Here is a 23,132-nt window from a genome sequence, read left to right as displayed (position 1 = left end):
GGAACATCTAGTTCTAGATCCTTGAGGAATTGCCATACTGTTTTCCATAATGGTTGAACTAGTTTACAATCCCACCAACAGTGTAAAAGTGTTCCTATTTCTCCACATCCTCTCCAACACCTGTTGTTTCCTGACTTCTTAATGATTGCCATTCTAACTGGTGTGAGATGGTATCTCATTGTGGTTTTGATTTGCATTTCTCTGATGGCGAGTGATGATGAGCATTTTTTCATGTGTCTGTTGGCTGTATGAATATCTTCTTTTGAGAAATGTCTGTTCATCACTATTGCTAAGCTCATCCATTTCTAGTTTATCCTTATAGGCTGTTGTAGTAAAGTTGCTAACAAAACTTGATCATATCACTCTCCTAGTTAAAATTTTCCAATGGCTTGAGCCATTACTCAAAAGATAAAAGATCAACTTAATTATAAACAAACCAGATACCTATGTCTCCATCCTTAATTATGGCCATACCAGTTTCAAGAATAACAGTAGATCAGATATTTTGTTGTTTACTCAAAAACTAAGGGTCTCTGGCTTGCATGTGCTCTATGTGTCATGAAATCAATCACAATTTTTTGTTGAATTTTGACAGAAAGCTTGTTTACCACAATTACAGCATCATTTAGTTAACCTAAGTAAGGAATTAAAGGCCCTCTATAATCTTTCCCCAACTTATTTCCAACACGACGTTTCCAAATCTTCCCCTGAAGAAACACAGTTGCATTCATCATCCTTTCTCAGAACACATCTTGTGCTTGACCACTTCAAGGTTTCTACTCCTGCCATCTCTCTTGTGTGAAACTCCTTGCCCCTTTCTCTCTTCCTCTCCAGATCGTAAACATTCTCTGCAATCATTCTGCTCTCTGAAGCACCCTCTGGTCACCTCAGTCCACAGGGATCACCCCCTTCTCTGAAATGTCCTAGCATTTAACATCTTACTCTTCATTTGCAATTAACAATCAGTTCCTGTCTTTTGTTATTGCTGTATTGTTGTATTCAATTATTATTTATCTCTTGCTTTGTTTTATAACTTTTAAAGTGTTTATACTTTATTTCCTAAACTGGACTGTAATTTCCTTGAAAGCTAGAACTTTGGCTTCTATTATTATTATTAGGCCTTACACAATATCTTGTAGGTATTAGGCACTTTGTGGTTTCTAATTAACATGTTGACTAATACAATACATCTACAGAAGGAAAAATAAAAACGAAAACAGTTGAAGTTAATGAACTAAAATCTGTTTGAGTTAATGAGCATAATTTTTTACTTATTAAATGTTATAATTTTAAGAGAATAAATGCATACACATCAATGACTTTTTAATTATTAAATTTATTTAAATGGGCAGGAATATGTGTGCTTCCTTTGTAAAAGAAATAGCAAAAGCTCTATGACAATATAGTGACCAATTCCTGTTTAGCTATACTGCCCTCCAAGCAGAGGAAACCTTATCTTTTAAAGTCAAGGGTTGAAGGAGGAAAAAGGAGGGAGGGGTTAAGAGGGACCAGAGAAGGAGAAAGGGGAGAAGGAAGGGAAAAAAGAAGGTACAGAGGAAGAGATAAAGGGGAGGAGAGTGGAGGGGAAAGGAAAAAAAAAATGGAAGGGGAACAATAGAAAGGGATGGGGGGAGGAGAAGGGAAAGAATCTCTTCTCATTAAACTGGTGGTCAAAGTACTTTCCAAAAAAGAACACAGGATCCTGTTTCTGACTAAACCAGCTTTGTTCATGTTCCCCTCATGTTCCTCTTAGTGACATAGTCAAAACTGTGGCTTTGAAGGTCATTCTGGTTGCCTGTAGGAAAATGGGACTGCAGACAGGAGGATAACAGGTAAGGGAGACGCATGGATTGCCAGAGTTCTCCCTTCTTCATCCATCTTTCTCACTGGAAAGAGTGAGAAGATTTTGGAAACTTTCAGGGGTTAAAAAAATTAATGTAATATTTCTACTTACCAAGATCCTAGTGGCTTTCTTCTATAATTGATAGGGGAAGGGACATGAATCACCAAATATGTGACTGGCATTAACTCTAGTATAGAAAGCATGACACTAGGTTATGGAAAACTTAAGAAACACCATGTGGCCACTATTCCCTCAAAAACCACAGCAAGAACAACACAAAACAAAACAAAATCCTGATTTTTCTTATAAGACATTCTTCTAATGTGCTCTTTCAGTCTCCTTTTAAAATGCCTAGCGATAACATAATAAGTTTCATTTTATCCTTGAACCCTAATATAATTTTGTTAAATTACTGCAACTAAGAAGTCTGAGTAGAATTAAAATGCTTGTGGAAGTAAATATTTTTAATGGTTCAGAATCATCTCATTTATCTAGTCAAAATTGCTTTGGTATTTCGTATTGTTGGAAAAAATAATATAGGAACAACATTACCCCTAGCAGAGCAGTGGGATGGTAATGAAATCCAGTGGTGAAAGTGGCCATTCTGACCAACGGATTCCTGCACTGCCGTCTGCCTGCTTCCTCCCTTTGACACAGCAAGTTATTTAATGTGCTGAGAAAGAAAGTGTTGAAGCTGTATCATTATTTACTAGAAATCACATGTCAGGAGTTCAGTTTCAAAAAAACAATAATCCAGGAAGTTCAGGCTAAGCAAAACTTGGGTCAACAGGTCGCTTATGTAAATACGTGGGTTAGATTTTACTGGGAAACTCCAGCCTCGAGTAGGTGACAGCAATCAGATCTGCAGCCCTTCTTTCCTTCAAAGCAAAACCTCCAAGTAGGAGGAAGGAGTCACAAGCAGTCACAACCCAAGCTAGCACAAATAAGCAAATGGCCTGCAGTCACCTATCTGGTGTGACTTCAGATGCACGCACACATGCATACACGCACAATATATTCTCTCCACTCCCTTTCACCTAAAAAACCTTCGAGAGTGTTTTTGAAACTTGCCTTGTTTCTGCCAAAGTACAATTATGTACAGTGTGAACTGAATTTACTTGAACATTTTGTGAAAGGAGAAAGGCTGAGGCACAACTTAAGAAAGATTTAGGGGTGAATCATTATTCTTTTCAGCCACATATTTTCAAATATATTGTTTATGGGATCATTTTCAGAAGATTATATGCAATATGAAGTATCACCAGGATGTTTCTTGTCTTACAAACCCATCATCTTTCTGTAGCCCTCGCATGCGTGCTGACCATCACAGCCTTCCTTCGAGTCCTTGACTTGAAACGCGTGCCCATCTCGGAGTCTTGGAACTTGCTGCATCTCCCACTTGGATGCTCTCCTGGCCATACAGGAAGGTTTTGGTCTCCTGTTGCTCCTCAGCCCTGTAGTCCCCTCCACAGTGAGGTCTTCCCAAGCTATCCCACCTACCAATTCACACCATGAATTTTGTGTCCATCTTCTAATGCTAATTTATTTTCTTCCTTGGCGCTTCAAACTTTCCTCCTTACATTTTTGGTCCATGAATTGCAAGTTCTATAAATATATACCCATTCACTCATGTTTATTGAGCATCTCACTTATGCCTGATACCATTCCAGGTACTTGTGATTTGGCAGTGAACAAAAAATGTTCCCCATCTTCACAGAGCTTACTTTCTAGTTATGGAATAGAGAGTTTTTCTGCAAGAAATGTACAAATGAAGAAATACATGTAAAAATGGAGAAATGATTTAGAGGAAAAGAAATAGGGCAGATTAAAGAGGATTAGGAATGTCAGGTTGTAGGGGTAAGAGTAGACTGCAACATTAGAGTCAGGGTAAACCACAGAGAGAAGGTGAAGTTTCAGCAAAGTGAAGGACGTAAGGGTGACAGACATGCAGGTATCTGATGGAAGAACATTCCAGCAAGGGGAATCACTAACAAAAAGACCTAAAGCAGAAGCAGGTGTGGCATATTCCAAAAACTCAAGAAGGTCACTGTGATTGAATAAGTGAGGAGGAGAGTAGAGCAGAGAAGGCCCTGGAGTCAGTGAGGGCCAAGTTCACACAGAGCCTTTATTCTGAAGGAAGCTGGGAGCCACTGAAGGATTTGGAGCAGAGGCATGAGATGATTTGACTGATGCTTTAAGGCAGTAGTCCCCAACTATTTTGGTACCAGGAACCAGTTTCATAGAAGACCATTTTTCCATGTTGGAGGGATGGTTTCGGGATGATTCAGGCAAGTGACATTTATTGTGTACTTTATTTCTATTATTATTTTATCTTAATATATAATCAGATAATTATATACCATAATGTAGAATCAGTGGGAGCCTTGAGCTTGTTTTCCTGCAACTAGAAGATCCCATCTGGGGTGATGTGAGACAATGACAGATCATCAGGCATTAGATTCTTGTAAGAAGCACACAACCTAGATCCCTTGCAGGTGCATTTCACAATAGGGTTTGCACTCCTACAAGAATCAAATGCCGCCACTGATCTGATAGGAAGCAGAGCTCAGGCAGTAATGCAAGCAAGGCAGAGTGGCTGTAAATACAGATGAAGCATTGCTCACTTGCCCACCATTCACCTCCTGGTTCCTAACCTGCCACGGATTGCTACCATTTCATGGCCCAGGGATTGGGGACCTCTGCTTTAAGGGATAATTCTGCCTCTGAGTTGAAAACATGCTATAAAGAAGAAAGGGAAGAATGAGACTCTACAAACCAGAACACCACTATACATTGAGGCTTTTGGGATACACTGTTTGTTGAATTAATTAATATATGAATGAATGAACTACAGAGGCTGTAGAATAAGAGACAAAGATCCTCACAAGTATGAAGTAAAAGTGATATGTCTTCTCATCTTTATGAATCAGATACAGTATATTTACATCACACTTTATAATTTTGTGTTTGGTTCTATGCCTATATACATGTATGTAAATATTTGCTGTGTGTTCTCTGTGAAGCACTTTTAATTTGGACAAATATCTTCACCTGTTTTATGCTACATGTATAAATACCCACATGGTGTCATGTTCATTAAGGCCAAGCTGTTACTATATTAGACTACTTCCATTTCCTGAAAAATAGCACATTCTAATACTGCTTAGTTGAGGTGAATTTTTAAAATTCTGAACTTTATGAAATAAGTCTCATCTTGCAAAAATAAACATCATGGTTTCAATTCCCATTTAGTTACCTAGTTTGAACAGAAAAAAAGTTCCCACAGCCACAGATTCTTTTTCAACCCAGCAAACTTATTTCTGAAGACTTTGGGCACAAGAAAGGGCCCAGGGAGTGAATCTGGAAAGCCCTGTACAAACCCATCTGGGATAAAAAGAAAGCACAGATGGCCTATTGGCAGTAGATGCATCTATGAAAGGCAGCAGACATTTAAATGTACTATTTTTAAACATGCCAATATAGTTTCAGGATTATCAATTTCCAGGCTGAGTAATTGTAAGGTTTGCAGAAATTATCTTGTTCATCTAGTTAGTCACAAATATTTATCAAGCATGTAACTATCTCTCTGCACTGCCAATAGAGAGTTGAGTGGACAGGGTCTGTGCCTGTGCAGTTTATTGAATGCATTCTCAATTTTGATAATGTCACCCTTGGGGAGAGAAAATTCGTCCTTGGGTGAGACACAAAAAGACTTATTCTTTTAGATGTATAAAACACAGATAAATATGTAGTATATAAACAGACACACAATATATCTGTGGTAATAAAATTTCACAAGGAGGGGTGATTAGAAAAAAGTATTTCAGGAAAAAGACTCCCTAAAAAGCCATTACAGCAACAAGGGAAGGAAACAAGCAAGTGGTTGTCATGAAATATGGTAACTACAGTGATAAGGAGAGTACAAAACGCTGTAGCTCCATATACCAGGAACACTTAACCTGCTACAAAGGAGGAGTGAGGGAAGGCTTCCTTGGATAGGTTGCACTTAAGCACCAATGTGAAAGAGGTTCAGTAAGAATTATTCAGGCACATAGGGAAGGAATGGTGTGTTAGAAGCAAAGCAGAGAAGAAGCGGATGCAAAAGTACTGGACAATCGTAAACACAGACTTTTACTGAGGAAAATCTACACAAACCCCTAAATTATCTATGTTGGCTAATTTGGCTTGACTAATTTGGCTACTTTTATAAAGTTAGGCAACAGAGAAAACACTAAGTGAAAGCTCAATTCCTGTTACATTTTTGGACTTCATGTCTGTCCTCTCTGACATAAGGGCCTTTCTTTCCATGGTCTGCCATCATCTCAGTAATGTCCTTACCCCCTCTTGCCAGAGAATTCCAACCACCCCTGGCTTGTCTCCCTTTCATCCTCTCATGGCAGCACAGCAACATGGTGCTCGCTGGAAGTAATGTGCCAGCTGAACTGACTGGAGAGCAGCCCTTATGTACCCCTCTCTACTCCAGATCTTCATGTTGATCCACATCGATGCCTTAGCATGCCAGTTAAGAGCTTGTAGAATCAAGCTCTAAACTATGGAACAGAGAGAATTTGAGCATTCCTTCAAGTCAATAGTTCTTAAACTTTTAGAATCTAGAGAAAGCTATAGACCTCCCCTTATTCATCAAGTCATAGATATTTAGGGTGCCTGCTATGTGCCAGGCACTTTTCTAATCACAGAAGAAGGAACCTGGATAGAATAGACAGGGTCCTTCATTCACAGAGTTTGCTTTTAAAGAAGCAAAGAAAATAGAAAATATATGAACAAATAAATCTAAAAAAATCAATGATTGGTGTTAGGAAGTAAATCGAGAAAGGGTGACAAGTTAAAAAGAGACTTCAGATTGGGAGATAAGGGAATGAGAATAATAAATGACATCTGAGCTGAGGCCTGAATGATAAAGAAGCAGCTATGGGACTATCTCAGGGAAAAGTGCCACATGCATAGGTAACGGCCGTATGGTGCAAAGTCTTACAGTGGAAATGAAAATGCACAGAAGCAAAACTGATAGTAGATGTACACCAGTTTGGCTATACTGTCATGAAAGTATCATTTTCAGTATCAATGGCTTAATCAATTCCTCTACTTATGCATGCTTCCCCGGGACCCCGGGATCTCCTCAAAAACAGCAAGCAAGTAAAGTTAATGTCACTAGGAACCTATTCCTCTCTACTGAGGGCTGCTTTCAAGTTCACTGGTTGGTGTTCAGGTCATGTCATTTGTTAAATATGTCTAATATTATCTCTATACTAAAGCATAGTACAGACATCATACATCAAATGTGAACACAGATGCCCTAAAATCCATCTTGTATCTTTGACTAATAATCCTAGCTTTATGTGCTAACAAAGTGACAGCATAATAGCCATTCAACACACAGGAAGCAGATTTCTTGGGTCTGAATTTTAGCTCTGCCATTTACTTAGCCATGAGAACCTGGGCAAGTTGTCTAAAATGTCTGTGCCTCAGTTTCCCACAAAGTAAGAACAATTATGTATCATAGGACTTTTGTGAGGGTTTAGCGATACAATGCATGTAAAGTATTTGAAAGGCCTTTGGCATATTAGACATTATTACAATGGTTATTACACAACTTGTTAATTCCTGCTAAACTATACTTACCACCCCAGTCAAATGCACTGTATTTTCTCCCCGTAACTTGCCTTTTTTCTTCATTTCCAGTGGCTGAATTTCCACCAACTTACAAAGCTCAGATAAAATGCCACAAACACCACACACTTCTACTGGTTACAGATTGTAGAAAAGCCATTTCCCTTCTCTGAACAACTATTAGTACCATCTAGCACCAACTGTCAGTACCACTGTTTATATCATCTAAATATAACTTCAACCAGTTACTATCTTACAACGTAATTTTGTGTATATGTTTTGTGTACTTATTCACTAGATTATAAATTCATTTACAGAGGCACTATTCCATAGAAATATAATTTGAGATACATATGTAATTTAAAATATTCTATTAATAGCAACTAAAATGTTTAAAAAATAAAAGAGGAAGTTAATTTTTATATTTTATATAACCTAATATAACCAAAATATAAATTTACCATGTAGTCAATATAAACAAATTATTAATGAGATAGTTTATATATTATTTGTACTGAGTCTTTGAAATGCAGTGTGTATCTTAAACTTACTGCCCATCTCAGTTTAGACTAGCCATATTTCAAGTGCTCCATAGCCACATATGGGCAGTAGTGACCATTCAGAACAACACAGCTTTAGGGCATGTATTACACTTTACAGCTCTGTATTTATCACAAAGCCTAGTGCAGCACATCCCCTATTTCAGAAGTTCAATGTTAATATTTGCTAAATTACTTTAATGATTTATTTTAAATCAGAACAAAATCTAACCACATGGTAAACACATTTCTGCTAGTCATACACACAAAAAATATAAACATGAGAAAGTGATTTTAGCTTTCTTTAAAGAATAAGAAGTTTGTTTTTACCTCAAGATTAATGAAGTAAATTTTTCAGTTATATTTCTTATTAAAAATGTAGTTTAGATTCACCAAGTCCTGTTTCACTGAAAGAAATTGTAATACAGAGGAATAAAATGTATTTATTTGTGTGTTAGACATGTTCAAAGAAATAATTTAATCCTACTTTCTGACATGAGTAAGAATTTTAGGCAAGCATAACTCATGAAACAAATATGCAAAATATGGTAAGTTTCAATGTAAATATTTTGAGGTCATTTTGCTCTTCACCATGACTTTTCCTTAAAATGATGTGCTCTGAAATGCATTTTTTTCATCAATGATTTTCCAGTGACTCAGAGGCAGTTACAGAAAATGAATGACATTATTTTCATAGTTAGCAACAACATGCTGTGAGGACCAGACCAATCTGAAACATTCTTGTTAGAAAGGCTGATACGAACAAAAGGAGGAATCCTAACACGTTTTCTAATACTCTAAAATTGGACCTACCTACTCCTTCTTTATTAACTCTCTTCTTACCTTTTCTTTTAACTGTGCGTGTCTCTATGCCTGCAAAACTGATTGTGTTACAGAATTATAAATAATTAACAAAATGTAATAATTAGAAAAGTAAAATAACTCACCTTTGGCAATTTCAATGGTAATTTGCAAATTGGCAACTGAGAATGGTTTTCATTAGTTACGAGAGATTGATTCAAGTTGGGGACTATCTTTCCTTTAGGTACTTTATAAACGACAACGGTGCCTTTATAATGAGGGCAGCTATAGTTTCCAAATTCGTCCACTTCTTTGATTTGGAGTTCCAGCCTAGGTTTTCTTTGCAAGTGAAAAATAAGTGTGTAGTCTTTTCCATAATCTTTCCCATTACCTAAATAGAAGTAAAATGCATTTATTACCTTTAAGATATCTCACTTTGGGAGGCTGAGGCGGGCGGATCACGAGGTCAGGAGATCGAGACCATCCTGGCTAACACGGTGAAACCCCGTCTCTACTAAAAATACAAAAAATTAGCCGGGCGTGGTGGCGGGCGCCTGTAGTCCCAGCTACTGGGGAGACTGAAGCAGGAGAAGGGTGTGAACCCGGGAGGCGGAGCTTGCGGTGAGCGGAGATAGCGCCACTGCACTCCAGCCTGGGCTCCAGAAGGAGACTCCATCTCAAAAAAAAATTAATTAATCAAACAAAAATATTAATCAATACCTAGTTAACGTTAATTATATTTTGTGTGTGTGGGTGTGGTGTTGTTGTGTAACTTTGTCGTTATAATTTAAAAAAATTAAAAATAATTATTATTACTTTAAAAAAAATATGGACTAAAAAAACTTGTTTTATCATATTCTTTTTGTTTGTCAAAACATAACCTGACAAAAGAGCAATAGGCAGAGACCATGTAGACTGCTCAAAAGATTTCTCATGGGTTGTTGGGCCAGGTGCTCTCTGGCTACTTCTAAATCAAATAATCTTTAGCTTTTCTTTCTCTATTCCATTTTGATATAACCAGAAACTACTAGAAATATTCAGCTTTTGCAATATTTAGAAAATTATTTTCACCCGTTGAGAATTATCTTTCTCCTTTCCCCTAACTATTCATATTGCGACCTCACAATAGACATTCCAGAACTGCACTCTCCTATAACATGTGGCAATTTAAGTTTAAATGAAAGTTAATGAACAGTAAATATAATTAAATTTAACTCCTCAGTCTACCTACATTTAAAAGTCTCAGTGACAGCATAAGCATAAAGGCTACCATAATGAATAGCGCAGATATAAAACATTTCCACAATTGTGAAAATGGACAGTGTTGATCTAGAACTTTCAGGTGTGATAGTTATTGAATTTGTGTTACTGAAATTTCTATGAAAACCTGATGGATTCTCCTAAAATGGTAATACATACATGTTTTATCAACTCCTTACTGAAAATTCTAGAGTTTCTGTGAACATAACATTTCACTCATTGGGGTCTTACCATGACAATCAGAATATTTTACCTTGTTATTTCAACAGCAGAATAAACACCACCATGTTTCCTAAGGCACTATATGTCCGCATCAAAATTTATAAAACTTGTAGGAAGCTATAATGTAGCACTTAAGATAACATATCTTGGATGTATAGATCTAGGTTCAAGTCCAGCCTCTATGATTTGTGTATTCTGTAATATTTGTCTGTTAATATTTGTCCATTGTTTTTCATATCTCTGAGCTTTTCAGAGACTTCCCTTAGCTTCTTTATCCTTAGCTTCCCTTAGCTTCCTTACCCTTAAAACAGGAGAAATAAAGCTTAACTCCTAGGATTGTTTAGGAAATGAAATGAGAAAATATGGATACAATAACTTGGCAACGTAAGTTGCTCAATTAAATTTACAGCAAATGAATACCAAATAAAGAAGGTGAGAAAAAAACTCTGCCACATTTATTGAATTTTGGTTCAAAAAAAAAAAAAAAAAAAAAAAAAAAAAAAACCAAAAATCAAAACAAACCAAAATCAAAACCAAAACAGAAAACTCAGATGCTTTTAAAGAAATGTCAAGATGAAGCTTTTCTTTTCTTTTCTTTTCTTTTTCTTTTTTTGAGACTGAGCCTCACTCTGTCACCCGGGCTGGAATGACACAGCTCCACAGTGGCACAATCTCAGCTCACTAAAACCTCCACCTCCCAAGTTCAAGTTATCCTCCCACCTCAGCCTCCCAAGCAGCTGGGACTATAGATGTGTGCCACCATGCCTGGCTACTTTTTTTTTTTTTCGTAGAGACGGGGTTTCACCATGATACCCAGGCTGGTCTCGAACTCTCCTGAAGGCAAGCAATCCACCCTCCTCGGCCTCCCAAAGTGCTGGGATTACAGGCATGAACCACCAGACCTGGCCAAGATTTAGCTTTCATGTCTACATGGAAACTTCCTTTGGCTACTGTAAGTCAACATACAGTTGACTGCCCAGAGTTTTCTCTCATGGAAAACGTTCCATTTTGCCCAGGGAACAAAGACTTCAGTGAGAGATGTAGACGATACCAGGACCCTTCTCCTGGTCCTGACTGCTGGAGGTCATTTTGGTGATTTTTCTAAAGCTCAGTTAAATCTAGAAATAGAATAACTCCAGATTACAGAAGGTGTAGGAGTAGATCCCTTTGCAAAAGTTTATATTTGAGATGCAACTTGGCTACTTAGAAAAAAAAAACAAATTCCTAGGAGACGAATGACTAGCCAGGGTTTGTCTTCTTAAGAGAGTCTCACTTTGGTTTAAAAAAAAAAAAAGTGGATTATTTGGAGTAATTTAAATGTTATCTAAATAGTAAATTAGGTAAATTGGAGTTTCCACCTCACTGGAGTGACACCTGGCTAACTTCTGCTTCCATACTACTAGAGTGCTATCAAGAAAAATTTTACTACTTTGGTCCCTGTGGAATACCAATTAGTAAATTTCCCCTTCTATCCCTTGAAAGACGTTATACTCTCTGTCGGGTGCACAATTATTCATAAGAAATTATTTATACAGAGGATATAAGGATTGAGGGTGAGGCATGGCCACTCTGGTTCAATTGAGACCTAAAACGTTTACCAATTTTTAAAACTAAAGATCTCTAGGGAAACTCTCTAAAGATCACATTTATATATGAAGTAGGGATGAAATTATTGAGGATTTACTAATAATAAATAGCAAAATCTTCATGTTGTAAACAGAAATCATTTTGTAATTTTTTAAAGTTGGAGTTTCATTGTTGTTAAGGCATAATAATATATTTTAAAGACGTCTGGTCCCTGAACAAAAAATAGATCCAAAACAATAGAAGTTGCATGAAGAAATTGTACTACTCTGTTTTTTTCTCCCTCACTGGCATATTTAAAGGAGAAATAAAAGAAAAACTCATTCATTCCATACCCAAAGTGTAAAATCAACCACTAGTTGACCTTCTGAGAATCTTTTTCTTCTTCTCAATATCTTACGTAGATAGTCCCCTAGAAGTGTCTTGAGATAGTAGCTATTTAGTAAATACCTGTCATGTAAAAAGTTCCAGAATTTACTTATATTTTGTGGATTACCTGCTGTCCCTTATAGCAATACATTTTCTTCTCAATAATGAGCATTAAATATTTTTCATTGATGACATAGAAAATACAAATGTAAGAATAAATGTTTTTGCTCAGAGAAGTCAGATAAAAAAATTGAAAGGGCTAGCAGTCTGGGAAACCAGAAAAACCCTATGAGAACCACTGGCTCAGTGTATTTTTATATTCTAACCCATTCTCCACCAGCTCTACCTCTAAGCCATGCTATCTTTTGCCTGGTTTACTGCAATTAAGCAGTAACTGGTCTCCCTGCTTCTCCTCTAATGCTCTAAAACCTATTCTCAATGCAGTTATAATCTAACTCAGATCACTTCTCTGTTGAAAAGCCTTCATGTTTCCCCAAGTCACTTAGCAGAAAAGGCCGTCTTTCCAATGGCCTACAGGGTATGATCAGTTCTCACCTCATCTCCCACAACTTGCGCTCACTCCCTCTGATCCAGCCATCTCAGGCTCCCACTGTTCCCCACACACGCAAGGCAGGTTTCCACCTAGTTCACTGGCACTGGCAATCCCTCTGCCTGGGATAAACTCCCCTGAGATAGGATTATGGCTTGCTTCCTCACCCTCTTAGAAACTTCTTTTTTTTAAATGTCACCTTTCCAGAATGGTCTTCCCTAAGATAAAACTGCAAGCCTGCTACATCCCTTAAGATCCCCCTATCCTTTCCCTTCTTTATTCTTCTATAATTCACTTTTCGGCCCAAATTAAGTTATGCATTTTATTTACTTATTTGCTTATTCTCTGTCTTTCTTCATTAGACTTTAATATATGTAAGGTCAATAAATTTTTGTTTAGCAAATTAAAGAATGGTTATTATATAGGTGTACAGATACATGTAGAGATACATCCCATAGAATATCTAGAAAAATCACTGCCCTAGGCCAAAGGACATTCAGGGCAACTTTAAAAGATGGACCTGATAGGGCATTACTAGATGTTATGGGTGATGCTTTGTTGCCATTATATAAAATCATATTAAAACACTTTCTGGCACTTTCTGGATTTTGTATGCAGTGGGGGCTTGGTTATCTTGCAATAATCCAAGTGCTACACTGACAACTCTCACCTAGAGAGTGAAAGCTTGCTGTAGCTTGTGTTCAGAAGAATGCCAAAAACCATTATAAAAGCCAAAGGACACACCTATCCATCTTCCTTCCTATTAGAGATAGAAATATAGTCCATGTCCTGTGACCTTCACTGAAAAGCCATTCATATTCTCTATAAGTGAATAGAGAGATTTTGGCATTTTCAAAGGGCAGTAATCTAAATTTATTAATTAAAGTTTTAAATACTTTTAATTGCACTTAATATTATAATGTTTTTTTTCTAAACTTTAGTCTTCATTTCTTTCAACAAATACTGAGTTTCTTCTAACTGTCAGACTCTGTCCTAGGTGCTGGAGACTGAATGCTGACCACCAACAGGACAGTGCCTCCACGGATGGGACTGTGGTAGGAGAAACTGGAATTGATCAAACAATTAAATGAACGAATAGAAAATTGCATGTGACAAAGGCCACAAAAGAAAAAAGGAGGATCTGCAAAAGTATAATAGAACTATTAAAAAATAAAATAAGTTCTGACATAATCAGGAAGGACAGAGAAAGCTTCTCAGAACATGATCTTTAAGGTGAGACCTGAAGATACAGCAGGAGAGAACTGGGGGTGAGGGTCGGGGTGGGGAGGGTGAAGAGAATCCTCCAGGCAGAGAATCTCTAGCTTTATCTCTTTGAGATTCACAGAGACTACTCTAGGCCCTGATAAAAGGATGGATCAATTCTTTTACCAGGATGAGGTATCAATTGTTTACTGAGGATCTTTTCCCTCTTAGGCAGAGAAAAACCCAATGAGGCTCCAGATCTGAGCCTGTCTCCCTAGGAAAAGCAACCCTAGGATCTGGGTATCCTGCCTGACTCATTTTCCTTGAATGAAGACGAACTCTTCCCCATCCCTTATACGGAGGAATTGCACAGGTGCCGGCTGCCTTGGATGCTCTTGGTTTAGCAGGTGCTCCCCGGTCTCCACAGCAGGCAGTGGGATATTCAGTACCACTGCTTGAGAGTAGAACAGTAATACACTCCTGTTTAGGGTGGTTGGTAAACACAGCTGCTGTCCACAGTATTACAGGAAAATCATTTGCATCATTAGTTTGGGTGGGACACTTCTGGTTAGTACTATGTATCATTAGAGAGATTTCTCCAGGGTGGATGCTGTGGTTTCTGCTCCGGAAGCCAAGTAGGAAGGGGCCTCTTCCACCCTTCCTTCCTCTCCCCCCTCTCTCTTCCCTGCCCCCTTCTCTGCCATCTTTGTCACTTGCTCACTAAGTCCTGTCAGCTGGTTCAGATGCTGAGATCCTGTATGTGAGAGTAGAATAGACACTTAAAATTGGGACATTTTAGGTCTCACTTATTTCTGAGATATCAAAAAAGGGGGGAGGGCAGCATCAGCTTCAAGTCTTGTCCCTTCTTTGAAGCAAAAAAGAACCAATGAGGCTTGGAGCTATTTCTTGAATCAGAGAGAAAATAGGCATAATAAAATAAATGGGATCCACATTAATTTATAAATAAACAGAGCACATCCCCTCAAGTCAATGTAGAAAGCCTCCTGGGCCAGAAATCTTCATAAAACCTGTCCTGAATTTTCCCTCTCACCTCATTTTTATACATACACCTGTTAGACTCTATTCCACTGCAGGGCAAGCAGTTAGAAAGAGGAAGGTGTTGACTTAATGAAAAAGAAATTGTTGTGATGGCAACTCTTTCAAAGAACATTTGCTTTCTATTCCCACACAGCTGTTTTCTCTTCATGTTCTTTTTCTTCCTTTTCTCTTTCTCTTCATCTCTTTCCTTTGACCGCTTTAGTCTCATCTATTCATTCACTTCTCTAATCTCTTCTGCCACCTCTCATATTCATCCTGCTTGCTTTCCTCATCACTGTTACATAATCATTCATTCACTACACACTTATCAAAAGCACTTGCATGTTCATTGCAGCACTATTTACAATAGCAAAGCCATGGAATCAACCTAGGTGCCCATCAACGGTGGACTGGATCAAGAAAATGTGGTATATATACACCATGGAATAGCATGCAGCTACAAAAAAAGAACAAAATTATGTCCTTTGCAACAAAATGGATGCAACTAGAAGCCATCATCCTAAGCAAATTAATGCAGAAACATAAAACCTAATATTGCATGTTCTTATAAGTGGGAGCTAAACTTAGATGCACATGGACATGAAGATGGCAACAATAGACACTGGAGACTACAAGGGCTGAAAAACTCATTGTTGAAATCACTTTCTAGATATAAGTCTATCAAACATTGTACAGAAGAAAATGAAGATGATAGTTTGTTTATCAGTCAGTGATATTTCTTCAGTGCACTTGATTAAAGTGTACAATAACTGGTAATACATTACTTGTATCAATGTTTAGTTGGGTTGATATCAAAAATAAAGCATTTTGTAAAGAAAAAAAAAAAAGCTTTGGATATACCAATTCCTATGTTAGGCTTGGAGGATGTATTAACAAGAAAGACATGGTCACTGCCCTCACTAAGTTTTCATTCTGGTGAAGGGTAAAGGACATAGCATAACTATATGAACAAAAAGTAAATAAGTTAATTAAATAATTTCAAATTGTCATAAGATTTAGAGTGAAAACAAAAATAGCACTAGAGAAATACAGGAAAAGAAGTAAGCAAGGTACATACGTCATTTAGGTGATCTCAGCTCACTGCAACCTGCAACCTCCACCTCCCAGGTTCAAGCGATTCTCCCGTCTCAGCCTCCCAGTAGCTGGGATTACAGGCACCTGCCACCACACCAGACTAATTTTTTTTTTTAACTGAGTAGAGACGAGGTTTCACCATGTTGACCAGGCCAGGATTGAACACCTGACCTCAAGTGATTTGCCTGCCTCAGCCTCCCAAAGTTCTGGGATTACAGGGGTGAGCCACGTACCCAGCCTAGATCAATTATTCTTAATTTCTTTTTCGCCATAGACTCCTTTAGAGTTTGGTGAAAACTGCCCATTGATTCTCAGAGTAGTCTTTGAAAAATATAAAATAAAATACATGCAATTAAAAATATGGCAATTATACTGAAATATAGATCTATTCACATATCTTTTGGCAGTCCACTGACCCCCAGGTTAGATTCTTTGTAAAACATCTTAAAGAGTTTGGATATTATTTTATAAAACATCTTAAAGAGTTTGGATATTATTTTAGATAGAATAGGAGGTAAAAATAAGGTAACCACTGGTATAATATAGTATGATTTACATTTTTAAATGATCACTCTTATTACCACATGGTAATTGATTTCATATGGCCAATAATGGAAGCACTTAGAAGGCAACTTTATTGTCGTAGGAAAGATATGATCCTAGTTTGGATTCAGATAGTAACTGTGGAAAAGGCTATTTCTAAAAAGTATTACTTAGAATCTTCCTGTAAAGGAACATGCATTCCCTAAGTAGAAAATAAAGAAATGGGAACGGAAGAAGTATAATACATAAGTCTTTTTCTCTTCCTGCTTCCTAAAGTCTCTCGTCAATCCTCTGAAGGTTTCCTTAGTAACACAAGTTTAGCAAACTCTTCTGAAGAGCTTGTGGCTTATAGCCCATAAAATATATAAAAAGATTTCTTTATACTTACTTGAAGCAAATATGTTTCCAGTAAATCTTAAAAGAAGTTGTTCTCCTTCTCGAACTTGGAAATGACAAGATGGCTCTGGAGGTCCCCCAAACCCTTCCAAGCGCAGGTTCTTAAGCACCTGGCTTAAATCTTTGGAAGGCACCACTAAAACAGCTATTCTATGTGGATTGTCCTTCTGGTGAGACAGCACTATGCAGGCAGTGGTGCTGAGCATGGCTTCCTCTAAAGATTTCACAAAAGTAACCAAATGACTATTGTCCATGGTGGAAGAGAGGTGAAGTACAATAAACCTGCATGGAAGAAAGAGGTGAGACCCGAGGGAAAAATGCAGCGTCAAGAATATCACTGATACCTAATAACACCCAAGCAAACAGCCATTATCAAACAGATGTCTTTTAAAATCAAATATTCTCAAGGCCAACAGGTTAGATTCATTAATGGTTGTAAAGAAACTCTTGGCCATCAAGAAACCGGCTCAGACTGGGCACAGTGGCTCAAGTCACTTGGGAGGCATCCCAGCACTTTGGGAGGCCATGGAGGGTGGATCTTTTGAGCCCAGAAGTTCAACACCAGCCTGAGCAACATGGAAAAACTCAAATCTCTGTAAAAAAAGAGAAAGAAATAAAAAAGAAACCAGCTCAAATCAAACTGAATTCTAAAACATGTTCTTAAACAAAGAAGTCATACAGTCTCAGCTCAACTTTAAACATGGCAGCATATTTTAAGTTATATTTTAATTAGAATTACAAAAGAGCATATTTAAAATATAGAAGAGAAAGATGAGCACAATAATTTATTGACTCTCCGTAGGATGCAGAATATATACCATAATTAAATGGGGATTGAAATATGCATCTCTGTGTAGGTGGGAAGGATCGTTAGGATGGACCTTGGTAGGGACTGCATTATGTATCACCCTGTCTGCACACATACACATTCATGTGTTGAAGTACTATCCCCTGGTACCTCAGAATGGGACCTTATTTGGAGATAGGGACTTTACAGAGGTAATCAGGTTAAGGTGAAGTCCATTAGGGTCTTCTCTAATCCAGTATGCCTGGTGTCATAAAAGAGAGAAATTTCAACACATAGAAATGCATAGAGAGAAAACACCCTGAGACCATGAAGACGGCCATCTGCAAGCCAAGAAGAGAGGCCTGGGCAGATCCTTCCCTCACAGCCCTTGAAAAGAACAAACCCTGCTAGCACCTTGATTTTGTGCTTCTGGCCTCCAGAAGTGTGAAACAGTAAGTTTCTGTTGTTTAAGCCACCAACAACAATGTGTAGTACATTGTTACGGCAGCCTTAACAAACTAATACAAACCTCTTTCCCTGGACTGGGATACCCTTTCTCAAATTCTTCTCCAGTGATTTGGCCTAAAAGAGGCCCTCACCCGGAGTAGCCCTACATCCACAGATAAGGACTAACCAATGTGGGGATACAAAGCCAGCCACCTTGGTACTCGTACTGCAGAGCTCCCCAGAGGGTGTCAGGCTACAGAAATACTTCATCTGAAACCATCGTTTTTTCCATCTTCCTCCTTTGCCCTACAGGATTTACCCAAGAGCTCTCTTTCAATGAATCACTTGCTCTTCATCTCAGACTCTATTCCTAGGAAACTGGATTCAAGAAAATCAAAAATGTAAAATCTCCCATTATGAAATAAAAGCTATCTTTAGATATATGATCACCTGTCTCTATGAGTGGCTACCCTTCATGAACCTTAAATCTGTCTAAAACTCTTCTCATAATGGGCTGTCTAGAAAACATGGAAATGAGAAAGCAAAATGAGGGCACTGAAGTAACAAATTCCACTTATCTATACATAGTTATGAGATACGCATAATATGAACAGTTAATTACTATCTCCATGGAATTTCAGAAATGAAGGTTCTATTTTAAAACTATTTTGGAGTTAGCAGAAACCTGTAGTTATGAGTGCTTTCCAAAAGTACTTGTTTAACTATCATAAATGAAATTACGGATAGCATATCCGTGTCAATTCTGGTTTGCATTTTAAGTATCCTTTAAAGAATGGTTAATATTTCTATTTGAAGAATTAAAATGTAATCTTACTATTCCATTTCTATAAACACCATTTATGACCATCAGAAAAGAGTATCATCAAATTTGATTGTTTGTTACTGTATTACCTCTGCAAATGTTCATTCAATTCAACTGATATCAAGCCGCTCTGTATGGTTTTCACAACAACATCATCAAGCTCACACCAACCACTGTCTTGGCTTCTAAATCCCAGTAATTTCAAACATTCACTGGCATTTTTCCCAGGTTTTCTTACGGAGGCACTTTTTGTCCTATATAATGGTAACAGAAGAGATATTGGTACAATTTACATGGTATAAATATCACTTAATGCTTTCATTCTTTCATTGTGAATGATCTAATAATAATTCATTAAGTACATACTATGTGCCAGTAATTATACTTTGCACCACAAATACAGAGATCAAACTATATAACCCTTGTCTACAGAAGCATGTAGTAACACAGTATTATCTGATTACAGCACAAGGTAACCTGTGTGATAATTAAGGAAACGTACACGGTGGTTTAGGAGCAGAAGCAAGAGGCTCGGGAAGCTTGCAAAGTTAAAATGCTAATATTTGAGATGAGCTTTGGAGAATGACAAGCTTTCTACAACTGGCAAAATAGATTTAAGAGAGTACCCAAAAACATTAATAAACTCACTGATGTAAACCCAAATACTCTAGAATAGCAAAGGGTGGTTGTAAAGCAAAAATGGTAAGCGCACAAACCCAGGAGCAAAACTGCCCAGTTTCAAAGCCTGGGTGGCTCTGCCTCTTATGAATTGTATGACCATGAGCAAATTATTTCATTTCTCTGAATCTGTTTTCTTACCTATCATATGAAAATAATAATAGTACTGATATGGTTTGGCTGTGCCCCCATCCAAATATCATTTTGAATTGTAGCTTCCACAATTCCCAAATGTTGTGGGAGGGACCTGGTAGGAGACAATTGAATCATGGGGGCAGTTTCCCTCCATACTGTTCTTGTGGTAGTGAATAAGTCTCATAAGATCTGATGGTTTTATAAGGGGTCTCTCCTTTTGCTTGGCTCTCATTCTCTCTTGTCTTCTGCTATGTAAGACATGTCTTTCACCTTCCACCATGATTGTGAGGCCTCCCCAGCCACATGGAACTGTGAGTCCATTAAACCTCTTTTTCTTTATAAATTATCAAGTCTTGGGTATATTTTTATCAGTGGCATGAAAATGGACTAATACAAGTACCAACATCGTGGGATTAAATGAATTAATATTTGTAAAGCACTTATAATTGTAGTGAGCATAAGTAGTATTAATATTCTAACTCTACTTTCTACTGTAGGCACAGCCAATTTACTTTCTTGTACAATTTTCCTTCTTGTGTAGCCTGCCCCACCCAAAGGCCCTGAAGAAATTGGCTGTATGTGCCATGTTATATTTTTCCCCAACCACAGCTCATGTGACTAACAGTATACCAATTTCCAACGGACAGCCAATTTGATTATCTTTCTTTGGGATTTGACTCAGTGGTCTAGGGACTGTAACTTGTCACAGTCCTGTTTCTGTGGTACCTTGCTCAATGAAAATTAATAAGCAGAAAGATTATTCAGAAAGGAAAAATAGATGCTAAGAGAGAAAAGGAGAAAAATCAAGAGGAGAGTATCCATATAGTCCTAGAGATGGAGAAAGCAGAGTTTCACTATTGTAGCCTCACAATAAACTGTTTTCTTGAATTTGTTTAAGTGAACATCTGTTCCCTACAATTAAAGGAAGAAAAGTCCCTAATACTGAACATCTTTGGGGAAAAATACCTAGTCTAATGATGCTACCTACACTCCACAAAGAGACAGAGCCAAGGTATATGAATGGAGACCAGAATGTGAATTTCATATATTCATTTGTGAAGTGAACTAGAGTTAAAGGTTTAAAAATCAACTTACTTTCACAGGTTGACGTGTTCTATGACCCATGGATTCAGATTAGAAACTGAACTTGATTTAAAATGTCTACTCTGAAAACTTCTTACTCTGTATTGGTTACTTCAGGGAATCAGGTAGATTAAAATTAGGAGCTTAGGGGAAAAATAACATTTACTTTTATGCTACTGGGTTATAACCACAGATATGGTAAATTCTGTAACCCTTGGAAGTTAATAATTTATTCACACAGGAAGTTACACTCTCACTGAATCCAGAATGTTGGTCATTTACTAGAAATTGACTTGAATGTAATTTTTTTTCTGATAGCATTCATTCACTTTTTTTCTGTTGAAAACCTAAATTATCTGTGGAGACCGACAGACTCCCAAGGGTGGTGGGGCTGTCCCTAATCCTAGGACCATTGGGTATATAACCTAAGGCAAATAGTGTATTTGTCATTCATTAATGCTCCTCACCAGAATATCCAATTTCGCCCTGATCTGAATATATGACAGGGTTACACTTCCTGGACTCTGTAGTTGAATGGGGCCAAGTGACTAGTTCCAGTAAATGATGTGAATGAAAAAAAAAAAAAATGTGTCACTTTGAGGCCAAGCACTTAATTGCTAGTATGGGTCTAGCCAAAGATCTTTCTTCTGCCACTGTCACAGCAACCGAACAGTGGCTGCTCTATCTAGAGTGAAGATGACCAAGAAGCAGCCTACCTTTGATGGCCACGACAGATGCAAAGATTGTCATTTAAGCCCATGGGATTTGAGAGTTTTGTTATCATGCCATAACCTAGGCTAATCTGCGCTATATCTGTCTTCTGGTTCCAGTGATCCCATTCAGTGATGAGTTTGTGATAGATCTGGAGTGAGAATAAGGCCCTGGGCTTTTATGCATATTCATAGGGAAAAATCTTCCTCTTTTCCACTGAACTTGGACTTATAAAGATGTAGCTATGTTGCCAGAATCGGGAACAAGCATGTCAGAGAATGGAATTGGCACAGAGGAAAGCAGATAGAGATGAAGAAGAGAGATTAGCTTCTTCCTGGTTGAAGAAAAAATATATAGATAGATACATCCTCAGATTTTAATTTACATATATCAAAATTCTTTTTTGCTTAAACACTTTGGATTTGCTTTCCTGTCACTTAAATCAAGAATCCTTAATGATATAAAGATTAAACTTAAACTTTAATAGGCACAGTCCACATTCAAATTAAATAATCTGATGGTATACTTGTGTCTCGCAGCTGTTAACAGCTCTGCAACTAAACTATTTCCTTAATATATGTTATTAGCAAAGTGTTACAACTAGTATTGTCTGACAGTGAATAGCACTTGATCAAACTCCATAAAAAGGCAACATGCTGACATAGTGATAGTTCCAAAAATAGTAAAGATTTATTTTTTAAATGTGCTTATTTTAAAATGACCAATTTTGCTTGGGATTCACGCAGACAGTACTAATCTCTCTGAGGTTACTGATTAAAATGTCATGCTACTTTATCTGTGGAAAAAAATAATATATGATACAGAATTTGACAAGCATTCAAACCATCAAAATTCTCATTCTATATTATATTTTACTTTCAGGATATTTTCTTTGTGATATTCATCATGCATAGATATTTAAACATGAATGTCACCAATGTTTTGAGGTTAACTTTTTCTCAGAAAACTATAATTATTCATTAAAGTATTAATTTTAAATGGTATGCTGTATTCAAAAAACTTAAAATATTTTCCCATTTTTTAAGTTATTCGTGTTGATTATAAAATTCCCTTAAAACGGAAAAGTAAAGGGAGGAAGAAAGTCCACATAGCCACATTGTCTGAAGTCAAATATTATAATATATTGATGAATTTCTGGTAGTTTTTATTTCTACATGGATTATTTGTCTTTAAAGTGATGAAATATTTGACATATTTTAAAACATGTCATATTTATGTTAATATTATGTCATGAATATTGCCATATTTATGTCAATATTTGACATATTGTATGACAAATCGTGTACCTTGACTTTACCATTTGTAATCGGTGTAATCGTTCTTGTATATCAATTCAAATGACCTGAGTGCCTACCACACAGCTGAGAGAAACATTC

At 37.2% G+C, this 23,132-nt stretch overlaps 1 protein-coding gene across 1 annotated transcript in view; it reads right to left on the bottom strand.

Annotated features, from left to right (window-relative positions):
* DTHD1 (death domain containing 1) overlaps positions 1 to 23,132 on the bottom strand; it is a 68,193-nt gene that overhangs the window by 20,165 nt on the left and 24,896 nt on the right. Inside the window, exons 5-7 of the mRNA XM_017891120.1 lie at positions 19,218 to 19,382; positions 17,064 to 17,353; positions 8,958 to 9,202 (exon numbers count right to left, since the gene is read on the bottom strand). Of these exons, the coding sequence (XP_017746609.1) occupies positions 8,958 to 9,202; positions 17,064 to 17,353; positions 19,218 to 19,382 (700 nt within the window). The remainder of the gene's footprint in view (positions 1 to 8,957; positions 9,203 to 17,063; positions 17,354 to 19,217; positions 19,383 to 23,132) is intronic.

This window comes from Rhinopithecus bieti, unplaced genomic scaffold, assembly GCF_001698545.2.
Source record: "Rhinopithecus bieti isolate Rb0 unplaced genomic scaffold, ASM169854v2 scaffold_19939, whole genome shotgun sequence".
In the NCBI taxonomy this organism is placed as follows: Eukaryota; Metazoa; Chordata; class Mammalia; order Primates; family Cercopithecidae; genus Rhinopithecus; species Rhinopithecus bieti.
The sequence above is the reverse complement of the archived record's forward strand: the minus strand, read 5'-3'. Positions and strand labels throughout refer to the sequence as shown.